The sequence below is a fragment of the Schistocerca nitens genome, chromosome 8 (genome assembly GCF_023898315.1).
Source record: "Schistocerca nitens isolate TAMUIC-IGC-003100 chromosome 8, iqSchNite1.1, whole genome shotgun sequence".
NCBI lineage: Eukaryota > Metazoa > Arthropoda > Insecta > Orthoptera > Acrididae > Schistocerca > Schistocerca nitens.
In genome coordinates, this window is record NC_064621.1 from 127,766,932 (window position 1) to 127,788,943 (window position 22,012).

At 42.9% G+C, this 22,012-nt stretch overlaps 1 protein-coding gene across 1 annotated transcript in view; it reads right to left on the bottom strand.

Annotated features, from left to right (window-relative positions):
* Positions 1-22,012, bottom strand: part of LOC126199444 (semaphorin-2A-like) — a 468,120-nt gene that overhangs the window by 99,465 nt on the left and 346,643 nt on the right. The window contains exon 5 of the mRNA XM_049936362.1: positions 13,318-13,425. Coding sequence (XP_049792319.1) covers positions 13,318-13,425 — 108 coding nt within the window. The remainder of the gene's footprint in view (positions 1-13,317; positions 13,426-22,012) is intronic.

A 22,012-nucleotide genomic window follows, 5' to 3' on the forward strand; every position in this document is an offset into this window, starting at 1 on the left:
ACTTTTTACCTGTATGGGTCACTGTGTTTTCTCGCGACGATGTCGCAGCTTGTGAAAGTCAAACATTCTACAGTGACAGTATCAAGAAACTAGTCTCTCGCTGGGGGAAATGTGTGCGGCGCCAAGGGGTGTGTGTTGAGCAATGTAAAATGTTGCTAATGTTTGTTTTATTTTAAAAGGTTTAAGGAGTATCACATAAAGAATTCGGAGGCGTTAGTATCTGGACGCTCTACTATTAGACTCTGCAGAATAACTCACTCCTGAAGTCACTATAAGATTCAATTCACTAGGCAATCTTAATGTCCGCTGAACATATACAGACTGGGTATGGAGACAATTCGAATATAAAATCGAGAGAACAAAGACATCATCATTTCCACCATGCTGTCGCGTTAAAACGTCTTTTTATAGTAATACTAGATCATTTCCAGGTGCACAAGCATACTAATACACAAGTTGTTCAAAAATTCAGTGCAAAGAACGTTTAATATGATGACTGAGGCTACGACAGATATATACAGTCCAGTCACATTACTGTGTTAACCGTCTATGTTCCACGTCAACGTGCAATAACCAATCGTAGACGGTACGTGTTATCACTAGCAGTGGCAAGTATATTAAGCATGTGGGGTGAGGCGTGTAAAACAGTGGAATTCTTGTAGTAATGCGAAAACGAAATGATCTCTCTAACGTCCTGAAAGTAATGATAACAGGATTTCTGCCCAAGGGTGGAAGCATTTCCAAAACGGCTAAGTTCGTAAACTGCTCGCCTGCCGCCGTAGTGTTTAAGATACAACGTGCATGACAAAACGGTACTATCAAAAACCGGTGCCGAGGCAACTGAAAAGCACCACGGGCCATAGATGACAATGGTGATAGACTGCTGAGAAGATGTGCATGGGTGAAGAGACGCACAACTGGTGAACAATTGATCACCCAAATGAATCAAGGAGTTAACAACAGAACATCTTCAACGAACTTTAACGAACTTTGCTGTGTACGAACCTCCGCAGCAAGCACCTGGTTCGTGAACCCTACTGACTACCACTCATAGTCGACGAAGACTGGACTTTGCACGTCAATAATGCAACTAGAAGTGCACCGTGTGGTGATAGATAGCCTTTTCAGAAGAATCACGTTGTATGCGCCATGGGACATGTAGCCGGTGGCGTATATGACGTGAAGCGTCTGAAAGGAAACACCATGTAACAATTGATGGAGGTTTCTCGGGTCTCCAGCCGGGTGGTAGCGTTGATATCTCGCGACGTTTCGGTAAGTGTCATACTACCCGTCTTCTGGCGAAGTGTCGAGATTCGCGGAGAGCGGGATATTTATATGCGCGGTCACCCCCCTCCACTAGACCTCGGGTGGCCAGAAGTCGTGCAATTTTGGCCGAGAGCGGACCCAGGTACGGAAGGAACGCGAGTCGTTTTTGTCTGATAAAATTGCACGACTTCTGGGCAAATACAAGATGAAAACCGTTCTCCGACCACCACCGAAGACGAGGTGCTCCTAGGTTCTGCCAAAGACGCACTGAACCTTAACACACCAGGAGTATATACACTCCTGGAAATTGAAATAAGAACACCGTGAATTCATTGTCCCAGGAAGGGGAAACTTTATTGACACATTCCTGGGGTCAGATACATCACATGATCACACTGACAGAACCACAGGCACATAGACACAGGCAACAGAGCATGCACAATGTCGGCACTAGTACAGTGTATATCCATCTTTCGCAGCAATGCAGGCTGCTATTCTCCCATGGAGACGATCGTAGAGATGCTGGATGTAGTCCTGTGGAACGACTTGCCATGCCATTTCCACCTGGCGCCTCAGTTGGACCAGCGTTCGTGCTGGACGTGCAGACCGCGTGAGACGACGCTTCATCCAGTCCCAAACATGCCCAATGGGGGACAGATCCGGAGATCTTGCTGGCCAGGGTAGTTGACTTACACCTTCTAGAGCACCTTGGGTGGCACGGGATACATGCGGACGTGCATTGTCCTGTTGGAACAGCAAGTTCCCTTGCCGGTATACGAATGGTAGAACGATGGGTTCGATGACGGTTTGGATGTACCGTGCACTATTCAGTGTCCCCTCGACGATCACCAGTGGTGTACGGCCAGTGTAGGAGATCGCTCCCCACACCATGATGCCGGGTGTTGGCCCTGTGTGCCTCGGTCGTATGCAGTCCTGATTGTGGCGCTCACCTGCACGGCGCCAAACACGCATACGACCATCATTGGCACCAAGGCAGAAGCGACTCTCATCGCTGAAGACGACACGTCTCCATTCGTCCCTCCATTCACGCCTGTCGCGACACCACTGGAGGCGGGCTGCGCGATGTTGGGGCGTGAGCGGAAGACGGCCTAACGGTGTGCGGGACCGTAGCCCAGCTTCATGGAGACGGTTGCGAATGGTCCTCGCCGATACCCCAGGAGCAACAGTGTCCCTAATTTGCTGGGAAGTGGCGGTGCGGTCCCCTACGGCACTGCGTAGGATCCTACGGTCTTGGCGTGCATCCGTGCGTCGCTGCGGTCCGGTCCCAGGTCGACGGGCACGTGCACCTTCCGCCGACCACTGGCGACAACATCGATGTACTGTGGAGACCTCACGCCCCACGTGTTGAGCAATTCTGCGGTACGTCCACCCGGCCTCCCGCATGCCCACTATACGCCCTCGCTCAAAGTCCGTCAACTGCACATACGGTTCACGTCCACGCTGTCGCGGCATGCTACCAGTGTTAAAGACTGCGATGGAGCTCCGTATGCCACGGCAAACTGGCTGACACTGACGGCGGCGGTGCACAAATGCTGCGCAGCTAGCGCCATTCGACGGCCAACACCGCGGGTCCTGGTGTGTCCGCTGTGCCGTGCGTGTGATCATTGCTTGTACAGCCCTCTCGCAGTGTCCGGAGCAAGTATGGTTGGTCTGACACACCGGTGTCAATGTGTTCTTTTTTCCATTTCCAGTAGTATTCTACGCGAATGCGGAAAACAATACATTGGGCAAACACAGCGCTGCACATCTAAACGCTGTGAAGAATATATCAGATGTGTGCGACTAGGTCACGCAGAAAAATCAGCCATAGCAAAGCACAGCATAAATGAGGAACACATCAGCTTCGAAAACACGAAGGTACTGTGCCGAGCATCTGGCTTCTGGGAAACAGTTACCAAAGAATCCATAGAAATAAGAATTCACAACAATCTGGTCAACAGGGATGAGGGATACCAACTCAGCGCACCATGGAACCCTGCGATAGCGGCAATCCGTCGGCAGCGCGCTCGTCAACGTCTCCGCCGCCGACGCAGACAGAAGGCTTACACCGAGAACCGAACGCGGCCGCCGGGGGCGACCACCATCCCCACCACCGCGCGCACGCCGCTGGTCCACCGCAGCCACCCGACGTCTAGTGGAGGGGGGTGACCGCGCATATAAATAGCCCGCTCTCCGCGAATCTCGACATTTCGCCAGAAGATGCGTAGTATGACACTTCCCGGAACGTGGCGAGATATCAACGCTACCACCCGGCTGGAGACCCGAGAAACCTTCATCAATAGTTTACGCCGGGAAAGCCTACACTCACATGTACCATGTAACAACCTTCGAAAGGGACCAGGCTGGAGACCATTCCCTGGGTGATCTCGCCATTCTGGAAGGCAGACTGGATGAAGTATGCATCTATCCTTGGGGGACCATATCCAACCCTACATGCAGCTTGTTTTTCCTCGGCATCAGCAGGACACTGCAACATGTCACACAGCTCACACTTTACGTGAGTTGTTCGAAGAGTACCAGTGTGGGTTAACTGTACTGCACTTGCCACCAAGCTCCTCCGATTAAAACCCAATCGAGAATCTGTTGGTCGACCTCTATCGGGCCCTGGATACTCAAACAAGAAACCTAGCCCAGCTGGTCACGGCACTGGAGTCTACATGGCTCCACAGACCTGTCGGTAACTTCCAGAACCTCATTGGCTCTCTTCCTGCACGTCTTGCAGCAGTATGCTTAGCAAAAAGAGGTTATTCAGCCTTTTGATAAGTTTTAACATTATCTGGACTGAACAGTGTACTTCATTATGCCTCCAGGTGTTGGAAATGAATATCGAGTGAGTGCGGAGTATCCAGGAGATCAGCTGATGTGTCTGAGAACAGTACAATGTTAAACGTGTTTTACTCAAATGTTATACGAATTATGTTTAAATTTAATATTCAAAATGAGAACAATCAATTTCAACGCAGAGCTGATATCGATCTAACAGGGCGAGCTGTGTTCGACGGAAAGTGTATGACGTGTTGCGTACGAGGACAGTTCAAAAGGTAATTTACATTCAACTATCGATCTTTTTTTCCGTTAAATGGTTCAAATGGCTCTGTGCACTATGGGACTTAACTTCTGAGGTCATCAGTCCCCTAGAACTTAGAACCACTTAAGCCTAACCAACCTAAGGACATCACACATACCTATGCCAGAGGCAGGATTCGAACCTGCGAACGTAGCGGTCGCGCGGTTCCAATCTGTAGCGCCTAGAACCGCTCCGCCACCAAGGTCGGCTTTTTTTTCGTTATGTTGGCACGCATGTCCCGAACATGTGTTCTCAGTTTCAAGTATGTAAGTGTGACTGCTAAAAATTCTTGCAACTAATTCCTACCCTGAGAGCATATGGTAGAATACATTTCGGTTTTCATGTAGCCTCAGAGCAGAATGTTTAATTGGTTGAGGTTGCCAGGATCTTTCAGGCTAATGCACAGTTCTCCCAGACCGATTGCCTGAAGTATGGATTAGTGATGCGCGTACTGGTTCTCCAAAGTGCCGCGGGGTCCCATCACCCTTGATGGACATCCTCCCTGTTGTGTGTAGGGGAATGTCCTCCAGTAGCGCCGGCAGGTGCTCTTGCAAGAGCGGTCTGTACATCGGTCGTATGAATAGGGGAGGCAGCACGTAAGGCCCATGCAAATAGTAGCCACGATACCGCCCCGCATGTTTACTGCAACTGTGGCTCACTGCGAACTACAGCACGTGACAACACTACGTTCTTCAGATCAACTGAATATGCGTTTCCGATACCTGGTTGCTTCATGAAGTAAAGGATGTCCCAAAATAATGAATACACTGTTTGAAACTGAATACCTCTTTAATTAAAGCAGATAGGAAAGGAATGTTTTCGGAACAATATAGACTGAAGGTCATCTTAAGGTGGGAATGCTCAAAATAACCTCCTCCCACACAACTGCTTATAACAGAGCGAAATTCCAACTGAGTTGTTTCGAATTGAATAGCATCGTACGCTAGATCAGTTTTCTCTCTTAAATCATCCAGAATTTGTGGTTTTGTGTCATGCAATGTGCGCTTCACTTGCTCCACATATATAGAAGTCTAAATGGTCCAAATCCCTCGATCAAGCTTGGTCATCAACAGCACTTCCTCTTCAACATATATATCTCGAAGGAAATGTGGAACTGAGAAATTTGCTGACGTTAACTACAAAATGAGGTAGCAAATGAGAAAGCAATACCATTCACTGTCAAAAATGTCGTTAAGATATGGAGTTATCACATGGAACATTTCTACAACAATATCAAAATGGTTCAAATGGCTCTGAGCACTATGGGACTTAACATCTCAGGTCATCAGTTCCCTAGAACGTAGAACTACTTAAACCTAACTGACCTAAGGACATCACACACATCCATGCCCGAGGAAGGATTCGAACCTGCGATCGTAGTGGTCGCGCGGTTCCAGACTGAAGCGCCTAGAACCGCTCGGCCATACAACAATATCCTCAAAGTACTACGGTTCAGTTAGTCTTCTAGACAACAGATCACACCAGAATGATATTCCTGTTGGGTTTACACTTCTTTCTTCAGTTACGTATGGATTTCCATTAGTCCAGTACATGACATGATTGCAGTTTATTGTTCCGCTAAGTTTAAAGGGCGCTACGTCCGACCAAATAATGAGATCTTGATAGCATTCATTCATCTTCTTCACATGTGTAGATGGTCCACCCTCAAAATTCAGTTCGCCTGTGGGGATCATCGTAGTTCACAGCATGAAGCAGTGTTTGAATGTAAGGCTTCTATCTCAGAGTCCTAAAATTTCTCTGAACACTGATTTCGCTGATCCCAGTCCCAAGAGAGCACTGTTACACAGAATTTTTTGGGAATTGCGTGTACGCATGAATCACAGTGGCAATACTTCCGCTGCCTTTTGAACGTCTCTTTCCTCCGCTTCCTTCCTTGTTCACATCTCGCATCTTCCGTCGACTTCAAACTTACATCGAATTCTTCTAACCGTTACTTTAAAAGGTGGTGGTGTTCCTAATTAAAATCCCCAATGTCGTCGAATGTCACTCATATTCACTGTTTTACGGTAACATTTTAGCACACTCTCCCGTTCTTCAAACGATAACGCCCTATTTATTTCCAATCCTGCAACAAATTGAAGCCTTATTAAGCTTTTCACTACCTTCTGAATTATTATTCACCAAACAATTATTTCCGTCTCCTTTATTTAAAGAAACATTCAGTTTCAAAGTGTTTACACACAATTTTTCTACACCCAATGTATTTGTTGTTATCTCCGTCTCTATATCGAATTTTTGAACATCCTACGTACTAAACGCCATACGTCATACACATCTGCATATGACATGTGAAATTAAATACAAATACTTACTAAGACAATGCGTCCACTTACATTTTGTCACGTTAAAATAAGTAAACACCTCGGCATTGGCTAGTAGTGCTAAATAATGTACTTATTTTTACTAAAAAATCTGGTAGAGGTAATTACGTCCCTCTTTGAAGTTCTCAAGGCTGTTGAACCCGCTGAGAAGAAATCAGTTCGATGTGAAACATTGAAGTTGCGGCTAAAACGTAAAGAGAATAATGAAACACGTAAGAAAAAACATGTGTTTAAGTTCTAGCATACGTTTTGTAATTACTAAATGTCATCTGATGCTTGTAACTGTGTATCGACTGAAAGGATGGTGCCAATGTGATGTAAAATGAAAGAAACTTCTTCGTTCAAAGTTTATGTTTACACAACTTGATTTGCTATGTTATTATACTCTACACACGTTTTACAGAACTTACGTCATAAGTGTAGAAGTGTCTATGTTTAGGGATTCAAATAAACCTTAATGGTTCCCAGAAAGCGAAAAATCGGGAGCGACACTGAAATTTCTTTTGTGTGACGTTTAATTACACGGTCACGCGACGGCTGAGATCTCTATTAAAAGATATTTGCGTGGCCGATGGTAATCTATGGCTTTTGCGTTGGACATGCAGGTCACGCAGTCGTTTTGAGTTAGCAAACAGCTTCTACAGCTCGAGCGACCAGCAACAGCCCAACTCCTTCATTGCCCAATCCATATTTTCAGATTTAACCAAGCCATGTCTTGATCTGCTATGAGTAACATGACTTTAAAAAGGATCGCATCACGTTTTCTTTCATATTTAAATGAAAGAAGGACATTCTTCTAATGTACCTCTGGAAAATTATGAGTGCCACATTTTAAAGTCATTCTTGTATGACCTATCGCTACTCATGTAACAGTTGATAGTTTGGTTTGGTTATGTCATGTTCCATAGATCATTTTCACGATTGTTTCATCGATATGATGTGGAACAAGTCAGATTACAAGATATATATACAGCTAATATTAATATTACGGAAATTTTTAGTTCTAAGCGTGCAACTACATTTAGAGGTATATTTTTTTTTACCCGTGCTGAAACAGAAACTTCTCCACGGAATATAAGTTGTCCAAAAGAAATGATTTTAAGCTCGATTAAAACTTGATCTGCTACCTGCCAGACACTTTATGTTGTTGGGCAAATGATTAAAGAGTAATGTACTCCTTTTTGAGCAACTGACAGCATACTGATGCGTTATCTTGAATACCTGTCGTATAAATTATGAATGAAGACACGCACATCACATTGTGTACGTCACTTGTATTGCAATACCATTGAAGCCCGTCGCCTTTAGCAACTTGAAACATTTGTTTACAGAATTGGATCACTGTGTATTATCATGCACGGAAGGTTATAGAGTAAAACAGAAGTAATATTTGGCGTTCGCCAACGGTTATAGGTCCTCTGTGGTTTCTGATATACATAAACGATTTCCCAGACATCTGAGTAACACACTTAGAATGTTTACAGATGCTGGTGTCATTTACCTTTTAATAAAGTCATCAGATAATCAAAACAAATTGCAAAACGATTTAGACAATGTATCTTTGTGGCGGAAAAAGTGGCAATTGACAACAAAAAAGTTGAAATTATGAAGTCATCAAAATGAGGCCAAATGGAATCCACTAAATTTCTGTTACACGATAAACTGCACGGATCTAATGGCTGTAAATTCAGCTAAATATATAGGGGTTACAAGTACGAATAACTTAAGTTGGAACGATGACTTGGATATCGTTGTGCATAAAACAAACCTAAGACTACGATTTATTTGGAGAATACTAAAAAAATTCAGCAGGTCTACTAAAGAAATTTGCTACATTACACATATACGTCCTCTTCTGGAATATAGCTGTGTGGCTTGGGATCCGTATCAGATATGGTCCACAGAGGACACCGAAAAATTTCAAAAAGGGCAGCTCGGTTTGTACTGTCGCGAAACAGAGGAGAGAGCGCGCCGAGTGTGATACCTGGTTTGGGGTGGCAATCATTAAAACAAATGTGTTTTTCGGTGCGATAACATCTTCTCATGAAATTTCAATCACCAAGTGTCTCCTCAGAGTGTGAAAATATTTTGTTGGCGTCCATACACATAATAAAATGAATGCAGAAAAACGCACGACATGGGTTTAATATTCTACAATATGGTAGAATTCGAATGCAGAAAAACGCACGACATGGGTTTAATATTCTACAATATGGTAGAATTCTCATGTTCGTACAGACAGTCACCGTTTTCGAACTGTTCCTCTACTGCACGCAATACACAAACGCTATATCCTGTGGTAACCCAAACCGTTCCATCGGACTGCTACACGGTGTAGCGTGATTCATCCCTCCAAATGAGTTGTTTCTCGTCATCCAGTATTCACTGTCTGCGATTTACAAACCACCTCAAGCATCGATAGAGAGTGACTACGGAAATGAGTGGCTTATGATGAGGTCCTCGACCACTGAACCTTATTCTTTGTAACACAGTAATCATGCAGGCTGGACTACTGGTGCCACTTTGGAACACAAGGCTGATTGAATGCCCGGCGGTTCCCGTCCGCCACTACATGAGGGTCCGAATGGTCTTGCTTCAGCCGTGGTTGTTTCTTCGCGTTTCCAGTTCATAATCACGTCACCAAGAATTGACATGGGCAGCTTTAGAAGGGTTAAAAGGCGTCTCAGGTGACATCCACCGACCAGTCCACATTCGAAGTTACTGAGCTCTCTCGATTGACTGATTATACTGTTATTGTTGCTCTATGCAAAACACGATGCACCTGGCCTCATTACATACTGGGGGTTCCGCGCGACATCCAGTGGTCAGTTCTGATTTACATAGGGGTGGCCATATAACTTCGATCACATAGAATATACTGTTTTATTGAGAAAATGAAACTCATATATGAAGGTGCTATTTTTTTCGCAGAATATGACAGTCGAGAACACGTTTGATGTTTAGCGTTGACATCTGCTTTGTCCCGCATTAAGCCACTTTCTCGTCTAGGTCACTGGAGGACGGCTGCTACAACTGACGCCAGCTGGTGCTAGTTGTTATCGGTATGTAATTCTTCCAAAAATTATAATAATAAAAAGTAAAGACGTACGGCATGGCTGACTGGGGCCACAAATGAAAAACGTAACGTGAATGGTTTTTCTTAGAGAAAACTCACATACGTTTCTATGAGGCACTAAAATAAGGAAATTTCATTTGGAATCGTGCATGACGAAAACCTTGCGCTATAACGTCACTAGTTTTATGAAGCAACGTTTTGCTGTTGCTTTTTCTTTTTACTTTTTCACATACCTTTTAAGGTCCTAAGTTTCATTTTTTAATCTTCCTTTCGCTCTCTACCGCCACGTTTATAGACGTATCCTCTTTGTGAAGTACAGTGCCCATAAATATGTGAATCATGGAGAAGACCCGTACACGCCATTGGCTGGTACGCAAATCATTGGAGTTGCAGTTCTATGTGACAGGTAGAATGCCCATCAGGATTCATTGGTCGTGCTGTTACTGGGCATAGTACGATATGCAAGAGGTGTGAATACCGTCAGACGTTGAATAATCATTGTGAATGACACAGTGTAGTCATATCCTCGTGTGACACAGCAGCTCACAGAGTTTGTAAAGGGCTTCACTGGTGGTTGATCTCCGTTTGGCCGACTATTCTGATATACCAGTGTCCAGATTTATGGGCTATTCGAACGTGACAGGGGCCACGATGTTGGACTGAACGGGAACGTGAGGACAGGCGTAACAGTCGTCCGGCCACGTAGCCGTGTTGTAACTATACCAACCACATCGTACCCCCCCCCCCCCCCCCAACACATCTGATGCTGCCATTCGCGAAGAAGTGATAGACTTCCTGCAAATGGTTCAAATGACTCTGAGCGCTATGGGACTTAACATCTGAGGTCATCAGTCCCGTAGAACTTAGAACAACTTAAACCTAACTAACCTAAGGGCATCACACACATCCATGCTCCAGGCAAGATTCGAACCTGCAACCGTAGTAGTCGCGCGGTTCCAGACTGAAGCGCCTAGAACCGCTCGGCCACAACGGCCGGCGATTTCCTGCAACACTCTACGCCAGTCCGCACCACTGCTCGGAGAATAGCAGCAGTCAGACTAGGGAATTACCATTCGAACTGAGGGCTGCTGTTAAAACCACAACACAAAGTGCTGCATTTGGAGTGCTGTCGTGACAGGGTGGCACGGCGCGACGCTGTGTTCAGAGACGAATCGCGGACGTGCACTACCCCGCATGACCATCGTCGGTGGAGGTCCCGTCTCCCCGTGTTCTGGAGAGGCACAGTGCTGTTACTCCAGGCGTCATGGTGTGAGGAGCCATCTGGTATGCAGTCGGGTCACGGCTGACAGTTATTTGGGGGGAGGGGGAGGGGGGAGGGACGCGAAAGGCATGACGGTACCTCACGGACATCCAGCGACCTTATGTGTTACTTCTAATACGGTAATGTATCGGTGCCATTGGCAACACAACAATACTCATCCATACATGGCAATGTGTGATGTTGACGCGCTTCCGTAGCCATCAAAGTCCTATCTATCCCAGTCTAACCAGCGCCTGTATCCAGACAGAGAGGCTGCTACGTCATAATGATATGAGGCCTCATACTGCTGTCTGTGAAATGTGGTTCGATATTGTAATCACTGAAATAACAACAAATATCTGCTCCAGTCATGAAGTTTCGTCCCGTTTCTTCCTCTCCTGTGGTGGGCTTAAAATTATTATTCTTACCATTTTTTTTTTTTTTTTTTTTTTTTTTTTTTTTTTTTTTTTGGCGAGCAGTGTAGTTCGCTACTTTTGTTAGTCCTCTTACAAAATAATCTGATAGACATTGTTAATTTTTTGTCTCGCATTATTTTTCCCTCTTGATAGTATGATTCTTGTTACTTGAATTGGCAACAGGCAAGATAAATAAAAACGTTAGAATGAAAACAGGAAACAAATGAAACAAACAATAAAAGGGAAACTACCTTCTACCTTTGTGAACGTGCTAGCATATTGATTCTTATATATGAGATATGCAATTAAAACCAAAAGACTTATAATTACAAATTATCTCTTTCAGTTGCATATAGTTGTCGTTAGATGGGATGTTAGTCAGTCTTCTCTCGGGTCACGGCCCATGAATAGGTTCGTTTTCAGCATTATTTCCATCCTCTCTGTCGCAGTTGTGGCTGTGCTTTTTCCTCTTCTGTGTTACATGTATTACCTAATTGATCAGCTTAATACTTCGTTTCCACCAAACATCTTGCATACTAATCATAGTAACCCTGACGTTTCTGTACTTTGTTATCTTCCGTAGTAATGTAGTACGAAAATTTCTCCAGGCTAGACGCTCCCGTGAGGCTAAGTGAAACATGTATTAGGCTTTTCCACCAGAGAAAATGAGGTAGTAGCCGGAAACTAAACGCAGTACCTACACCTTATTAGCTTGAAATATTAACCGCTAGACGATGAAGGCTACCATATCTCGATAGCTATTCCAAATAAGGCATTGCATTTCGCAGATTGTTGTATTGTACTGCTGATGAACATAATATCGCTGTTTGTCTCTCTCTTACAACCTGTATTTTTATCTATATTGTCGTGTACTTCTGTTCTGTGTCCAGAGCCAAGCTCAGGAATGACAGGAAATTAGTTACTTTCGCCTGTCTGTTGGTGTGGAAGAAGAGACGCTTCCGTTATAAGTGCATTTTGCATCCAGGGAATTTTTCCGACACTTTTTAAAATGACACGCCATGAACAAAGAACTCTTGTTAAGAATGATTGAAGTAAAATACTGATTTGAACTCAGTTCTTAATCACCGTTCTGAATTTGTCTTGGGGAAAGGTCTCGAAATGGTTTGCAACATGATACAGTCATAACGTCATTTCATTCAGGTTAATTATGAAAAGTAAGGAGTCACAAGTTGTAATTAATCTGTATCAAACATTAATGGTCATAATCTTTGCTACCTTAGCAGTGTGACATCGCCTCTTTTTTATTTCCTTAAGTCATCCGGAGTCCGTCTCTGTCTCTGAATGGTCAGCGCCGCTAACTATCAAGCGGACGACTCGGTTTCGGTTCCTGGAACTGCCAGGGATTTTTTCCTTGGTGATAAGAGTGAGTGCACTGAGCCTCTACATGCTGAATGAGCAGCTGCTTCAATGGGAAGTAGCGGCTCCGGGATCTGGAAAGCTGACAACGGCCAGAAGGGCTGTGTGCTGACCCCGCACACAACCACACCGCGTCCAGATAATGGCACGATAGTACTTCGATCTCGATTGAACCACGTGAAACCGGAATGGCAGAGCATTACTATTATTATTGTTATTATTATTATTATTATTACTGTGACTATATAACTCTTCCAGAGGTTGAGTACTATTCTGTACCGCGACATTTAGTGAAGAGAGCGTAAATTAGGTAAGCTCTACAATACATTAGAAAACAGCGTACCATAACAAACGTATTTCTTTTGTCTTTCAATATTACCAAAAATTAAACTTTGTCAGATGAATCCTATATTCTAATACATAAGAAAACTACGCTGCAGTAGGTTTAATTTAGAGAGTTCTGCTGTTGATGAGAGACAGAGGTGACTTACGTATATGACCCAGTCCTTGGGGAAGTGCGCGTTGGTCCCACACACATAGAGCCGCGTGCCGTCACCCATTGGCTGGATGACCCGTATGTGGTTTCGACAGTCGAAGTGCTGGAACCATATGAAAACATATCACTTGCATGCAAAGCGTGTTACTTGTCTTTTTAATTTCAGCTCGTCAACCACTGCACCATGTAACCCAAATACACTTCTTATAGAGTGAGTCACTAAATAATTCACAGAATATTGATAGTAAAATTTAAAAAAGTACGAAGACTACGAAAACTTAAAAAAGTTTTCCCATGATTGATACAATAAAGCTTAGGTTACAGTGCAACCCTAAACTATTGTGTTAGCTATTATACTAAATGAAAGGGGTGCGCCACAAGTAAGACTTTCAACTAAGGAGAATTGGAGTGCCCTGTACCATTGTAGCAACGGTCATGAAGCTTACACAGGAAATTACAGGAATGTTCTTCCTGCAGTTACTAAAAATCATAGCATTTCAGCCATCCAATTTTTAACGACTTTTTGGACTTTCAGAAAAGTAATTTTAATTATAGTTAAAATTAGGTTTTTCTCTGTGTTGAAAATAAAACAGTCACGATTGCAAAGTTATTTTTATTTAAAAATAACATGCTTCCATTGGTTAGTTATTTTTATTTAAAAATAACATATTTCCATTGGTTGGTTATCATCATATTATCTAAAACGATAAAGGAGGCTACTTAAATAACTATTCTACAAACACTATAAGACATGGGTCTAAGCTGCGCCAATAATTTATTTAAAACCGTGAACAGCATTCACGTAAAACTGTCAAATGGAGTTCGTTGCGCCGGCTACCAAAGCTCTGTGTCAACCACAAACACATGAAAATCCGGTTGTCAGATTACTGAAAGCAATAGTGGGAACTTGACGGACAGATTTGATAAATCAGAATAACTAAAAAGAACTGTGGGAATTAAATGGAAAAATTTCATAAATCAACCCATAGCCACAACGGAAACGAGACCTGACAAACAGATAAAGGAAACCAATGGAGAATTACAGTTAGCTTTGATCTGTTACAGCAGCAAGTATAGCAAAGTGTAGAGGAACGCGTACATCTCAGCGCTCTAACGGGCAGCGCCACAAGAAATACTAAATGGTGGATGGCCCCAGGTAGCCGCGCCAATGCAACTAAAGTACAACGGAAGGCGCTAGTATCTTAAGTTACGGACAAGCGTAATATGGAATTGATTAACAAAGGCTTGATAAGAAGGATTAAAGTAGTTTAAAACTGAAATTAAAACGTAGTTAAGATTCAAATTATTGAACAAGTTTTATGGGCCATCCAAATCACCTGCTACAGTATGATGCTTAATGTACATACTATGTAAACATTATTGTGGTAAACGACGGTAATATTAAAAGCCAGCCAACAAATACGAAAGGCATAAAACAAACAAAAGTAGTGTCCATTAACAATTAAATAAATAAAGCAACTGCAAAATTGAATTAAAACCTTTACAAATCTTAAAAACGTTAAAAAATTACTTGTGTGTGTGTCAGAGGCAGTCTGCTATGACACTGCACTATTAAATGCTCGCTTAAAAGCCATAAAATTATAGTGGATGTCCTACTGGGCAATAAACATCTTTAAATCTGAGTGTCGACAAGGTACTCAAGGGATTACAACACGCACACACGACACAAGAAAGAGGACAAGTGCAAGGTCTATAACCAACGGAGGAGTCTAAGGTTATAATACCAGAATACAACTATGAAACAAAATTATTGGAGTAATAGTGCTAAGTCAATGGAGGGATCTTATGACATAAAATGTCTGATTCTTGTTAACTAACTGATCATTAAGAAGAGTATCACTATGTTAACATGAGTATATAGCAATTCCCACCACTTCTCACAAGTTCAACTGTTTTTCCTTTTTTAAATTAAGTTCATCTGTCTCGGTATATCTGTGTCGCAACAAATGAAAGGACTAATAATCTGATCGGTGCCGTTCCTGAGATGTAGGGGATAGTTCGTTAACAGATTCTTAAGTTTGAAATGACTAACATTTTCTTAATATATATTTTATTTTTTATTTGCATTCAGTCAGAACCACCGTGCACTATACTGTGTATCACGCTTTTAATCATTTTTCATGAGTCTCATTCTTTTCTTCCATCTGGACTCCTTACCTGCCATTTCTGCTGCATACTGAGCTTTATTGATGCGCACCTCGTCTGTCCCGTAATGTCATCTGGTGCAGATTACACAAGGAATAATTCGGATATGCTGTAGCACCTTTACACTACCACTGTTGCGAACATTAAAAGCAATAACAGCGTTACATCACATCTCTTCTCCATTTTAGTGTCTTCCTCGCAATAAAAACATTGTTTGGTGTGCGAGTTGTTGACAGACTCATTTGGCTTCTGAGTCTGCCAGTTTAAACGCTTCTACTATACGCCTGGTCTCTGTAAATGGCCCTCCTGACTTATATGACTGTTGCTAGGATGGAATGTTTCTGGCTGTATAAAGTGTCTGAGTATTGGACGTTGCGTTACTTAGACCATGAACCTCATCCAGGAGAGCAAAGTTGACATATATGTTTGCCATCTATTGATAGTTTGTGGGAATAGGAAGATAGCCCATACAGCCTGCCACGTTCTGAAGAAATCATCTGTATTATTCCAAATGGTCGTCACGTAGTATTGTCGCAGCTCATCAGTAAGTTTGCCTACCGGCCTATATCTTATATTCGTACCACCAGAAGTGTTCTGGTTTACTTAGTTTCAACTTCCTCATCGTGGTACTCATTCTGTTCTGGACGTGATTTACACATTCCAGTTTTGTGATAATATTACGACAGTAAATCCGAGCTGCTGCTGCTACACTGTTGTATACTTTGAAGTCTACACCACCTAAGAACTTATGATAACAAAGGCCCGTTTCATTCATGGATCGACTGAAAATTTCAATAGCTGCAGAGGCCTCCATTCCACCACTTGTTCCTTCATAGTTTCTATCACATATGTGTTATGCTTGGTTCACTAATTTACATTTATAACAATAGCTTGTCAGAATTTGATTGCCTTTCCAGTATCCAAACTGCTCACCGCAACAAGAGAACTCATAGTATTTCTACGTACTACATGGTTTATATTATGAAAAGCTACTGTAATGTTTCGAAGGTGCTATGAATAGTAACAACAGAATTTTGCCTTCCTAATACTGCAATCCACAACTTTCTATCTCAATAGTTACCTACTTTATTTGGTTGCAATTAATGCATATAAGATTTTTTACATTTTAAACAAGTGTGGACGATACTTTAAAAATCAAATATTTCCACATCAGTTTAAAACTGATTTAAACACCTTTTAATTAATTTTATAACAGGATAAAAATGCGAAAATATCAAAGAAATTTTTTCCGATCCAACTCTCCTATTTCAAAATCTGATGTTTATCACATAAATTTTTCAGATCAATTGAAAATGCAATTCACACCTTTTTGTACAATCGTTACATAAGTGCCATCCAACTTCAAATACGTATGGTGTTCACTAAGTGAATGCAGCAACTTCTTCTGACTAATTCATGCTATTAACCACAAATTTTGTGACGATGTATATGTACCGGGATGACACAGTCTCAATTCCGAGGCTCTTATAGTACTTGATGTTCAGAGCTCACGAACTGATACGGCAGACTTTTTTATCTGCCCTTCTGTGTACCCAGAAAATTGTTTGCGAATGCACAGAGTTGGTATAAGATATTAAAGACGAAGCACTAAAATTACTTAGCCTATGTCTCATGTGATAAAAATTTTAGCATTGTTTTGTGAATATATTTTGTATGACCAGACAAAATGTAAACTGATTGTTTCCTATAGATTTGCTGCTATTTTTGATATTTTGTTCTTCCATCTGAAGGCTGATTTGATGCAGCTCTCCACTCTAATGCGTCGTGTACAAGCCTCTTCATCTTTGCGTAACGACTGCAGCCTACAAATATTTGAACCTGTTGACAGTATTCAAGTCTTCGTCTCCCTCCGCAATTTTTAACCCACACTTTTCCGTCCATTGTCAAAGCGAAGATTCCTTGTTGCTTCAGTGTGTATCCTATCAACCAGTCACTTCTCCAGTGAATTTGTGTCACGAACTCCTTTTCTCTCCAACTCGATTCCATACCTCGTTAGCAGTTATTTGGTCTACAGGTCTAAAAGTCCAACATTCTTGTACAGCAATACATTTCAAAAAGTTTCGTTCTCTTCTTGTCTGAACTGCTTGTCGTTCACTTTTTACATCCTTACAGGGATATCCAGAAAAAATTTCTAAAAATTAAACTTACATTCAATGTTAATAAATTTATCTTCTTGAGAAATTCTTTTCTCGCAGTCTACATTCATATAAGGTAACATTGTAATGAGCGCATTTGTAGAAAGTATTATTGACTCTCAATGAAACGCTTTTGGGCTTGTGATTTATTCCATAAATGGCTAATGTACAATTTATGTCAAATGGATGAGCAGTAGCTGCATATGAGTCTGCTAGGATATTGTAAATTGTCAACACATCTGTTAGAATAGTCTATGTGGTTCTTACAATTTTACATATACACGTTGAAGTTTGTGTGCCTTATTGGTTTGAGTGTATCATATTTACAAACGATGGCTCGACGTAATCGAAAAACGTTATTTTCACATATATTGACATCTGTTTGCCTTGTTTTGTAAATGTAATGCATTTCGTGTGGCGAGAGACCTCTGTGCTACTGTTCTGGTAGTCTATAGAAGGGCATCATAGACAGAAATAACTGGTAAAAATTCAGGAATCCCAAGATATTGCAGTTTATCTAGGTATCATCTTTGATTCGTACGTTTCTGCAGCTTCTACAGTTTTTGTCTCCAGTTCAAAGCCAATAAGCTGTGATCAGAGTCTACATCTAGAATGAGATTTTCACTCTGTAGTGGAGTGTGTGTTGATATTAAACTTCCTGGCAGATTAAAACTGCGTGCCGGACCGAGACTCGAACTCGGGACCTTTGCCTTTCGCGGGCAAGTGCTTTACCATCTGAGCTACCCAAGCACGACTCACGCCCCGTTCTCACAGCGTTACGTCTGTCAGTACCTCGTCTCCTACTTGCCCGCGAAAGGCAAAGGTCCCGAGTTCGAGTCTCGGTCCGGCTTACAGTTTAACTCTGCCAGGAAGTTTCAGAGTCTACATCTGTCCCTGAAAACGTTTTGCAGCTTAATAGATGGCCTCTACTTCTGTCTCATTATGCACCCGTTTAAAACCTTCCACTGTCTCGAGGCCGCTACCGCGTATGCAATATTCTATCACGATTCCATGACTGATAAGTAAATAACTCGCACGCGAGGGTGATTCTGTTTCATTTACCCATTTTATGTAACTGTTGGAAATATTGGGCAGAGCGTCTCGTGACTAGTTCTCGAAGTTCTCATGTGTAATTCTAAAGATCGCAACTATGGAAAGCCGGCCGGTGTGGCCGTGCGGTTAAAGGCGCTTCGGTCTGGAACCGCGTGACCGCTACGGTCGCAGGTTCGAATCCTGCCTCGGGCATGGATGTGTGTGAAGTCCTTAGGTTAGTTAGGTTTAAGTAGTTCTAAGTTCTAGGGGACTAATGACCTCAGCAGTTGAGTCCCATAGTGCTCAGAGCCATTTGCACCATTTTTTTTTTTTTTGAACTATGGAAAGTAATCTGGTTCTCGTTATTGGAAACAATATTTTTGTAGGTGATGGAAGATAGTATTCAGAAATCACTGATCTCAGGCGTATTCTGTTAAACTGCGACAGAGATAATGGAGAAATAAATTTAAAAATGAATAAAAACAACAGTCTCAATAATGTATGGTAACAATGCAAAGAACACGAACATAAGCAGAAAAAATGCGCAACCTGATACTGTAAATCGACAGAAAAAGTTTATTTTTACTTATGTGATATACAGGTACTGTCTTGTGGATTCATGCCAGCGTCACTAATTGTCAAACATCATCCTTGCCTCGGATAGCGTACCAGTCGTAATGAACAATAAAACTATGCAGACCTGGTGATACATAAGTTGAACTCGCAAATTCATCGACTTTTGCAATGCCTATTTGTGCTTTATATCTCTGGTGCAGCAGCAGATGAACCGAGAGTAGCCAAAGACAAAGATGTGCATTGTCTTCTTCCTGTTCTTCTTCTTTATCTTCTTCTTATTATTTTCCTTCTTCTATGGTTAAGACAACTGCAAATGTTACCCTCAACGCGATATTTCCCACAAAGGAGGATAGTGTCAACGAGCCGTATACAACGAGAATATTAGCGGAGAGGTACAGGGGTTGGACAAAAATATGGAAACGGCGAGAAAAGCATTCTGGAACATAAACGCAGATGCTAGACAAGCCCACATGTTACGCTGTTATATTTGACCACGCACTGCACCTGCGCAATGCCCTCATTACGTTGCAAGCGTCACTCGTGGTCAGAACAGTATTCTGTGTAGATGTGTGTCCACTATATCGGAGTTATGTGAATTCGAACGTGGGCAGATTTCTGGCGATCGCGTGGTGGGTGCCTCCACAACCATGGCGCAGAAGTGTTTATTGTTTCAAGAGGCACCGTATCTAAGACGTACACTGCATACAAGGAAAGCGAAAAACATTACTCGCTAAGTCACAACGCGGACGAAAGTGTGTGTCGAGTAATTGTGATACACGGTCACTGAAAAGGATGCAGTTGACACCACCGAACACTCGAGAACCCAGCAACTAAGAAAACAACACGAAGGGAGCTCCATAAGCACGGAATTTCAAGGCGACCAGGAATTCCAAACCATTCATCAGTATGCAAATGCCTGTAAGAAATACGTGGTACCGAATTCACGTACGTACTGTACTGTGGAGCAATGGTCGGGTAACTTGTTTCACACTGTTTTCAACTTCTTGCCGAGTTTCTGTCCCAGCAGTGAAACATGGCGAGATTTCGGTAACGATTTGAGAAACCATATCGTGGTATTCTGTGGGAGCCATGGTTACTGTGCAGGTTCGTATTATAGCCTATGATCATATGACTATTTCGGCTGCTCAGGTGCACCCCATGGCACAGTATTTGTTCCCCAGTTGTGATGCTGTGCTCCAAAACGCCAGGACCCCCGTTCACACTGTTCGCGTCGTCTAAGAGTAGTTTCGTGAGCATGAGGATGAATTTCGCGTCTCTCGTCGCCATCACAGTCACCAGGTATCAATACTGTTGCCCCTTTTGATCTACTTTGGAGAGAAGAGTGTGTGATCGCTATCAACCTTCAACACCGTTATCGGAACTTCCCACTACTTTTCAGAAAGTACGATGTAAGATACAGGTTCCGTATGGTTTTCATCCATTCCTAGACGACCGGTAGCTGTTTCGAGTGCCAACATGTTTCCAACACTGTATTAGGAATGCTAACGTATTGCGTTTTTGATGTTTCAGTTGTTTTCTTCAACCTCCGTATGCACATCATCTGGGAAAGAGACTCATTTTTGTCTAAATCGCCTGAAATCATTAAAGAAAAATAAGATAAACCTTAATCACGAAGCCTGGATGAGGAACGTACCAGTATTGTCACGAATGTGCGCTTAGTTTCTTAACCAATTGGTTATCAAGAACTCTGAAAACTACAGAATTTAACAAGCTGTAAGCTATTCATGAAGTAAAAAGAATGTACATACATCAAAAATAGTTTTGCATCACTGCAGATGACACCAAACAACACTCGGGAACCCAGCTACTGACAAATCAACACGAAGCGAGCTCCATAAGCACAGAGACAGAGCGAGGTGGCGCAGTGGTTAGCACACTGGACTCGCATTCGGGAGGACGACGGTTCAATCCCGTCTCCGGCCATCCTGATTTAGGTTTTCCGTGATTTCCCTAAACCGTTTCAGGCAAATGCCGGGATGGTTCCTTTGAAAGGGCACAGCCGATTTCCTTCCCAATCCTTCCCTAACCCGAGCTTGCGCTCCGTCTCTAATGACCTCGTTGTCGACGGGACGTTAAACACTAACCACCACCACCACCACCACCACCATAAGCACAGAATTTCAGGGCGATCAGGAATTCCAAACCATGCATGACTGTGGATATTATATCACAGACACGGTCCCTTTGACTGTTCAGAGATGTCACTAAACCCACCCAAAGTTGTAAACAACCATGCATGAGCAACGCCTATTAGACGGAGGCGGTCCCACAGCCGATCAGTTCCAGTCATTCCACCACGAAGGAGGTACACGGCTCATGTTGTCTGTAGTTCAGCCATGCCTAGACGCTCAATACCGCGGTTCGACGGCGTCCGCATTGTGCCAGGAAGAGCTCTCAACAACGGAAGTGTCTAGGCGTCTCGGAGTGAACCAAAGCGATGTTGTTCGGACACGGAGGAGATACAGAGAGAGAGGAACTGTCGATGACATGCCTCTCTCAGGCCGAACAGGGTTTACTACTGCAGTGGATGACCGCTACCTACGGATTATGGCGAGGAGGGACCCTGACAGCAACGCCACCATGTTCAATAATGCTTTTCGTGCAGCCACAGGACGTCGTGTTACGATTCAAACTGTGCGCAATAGGCTGCAGCTTCACTCCCGACATCCAAGGCGAGGTACATCTTCGCAACCACCACAATATTGAGTGCGGTAGAGATGCGCCAACAACATGCCGAAT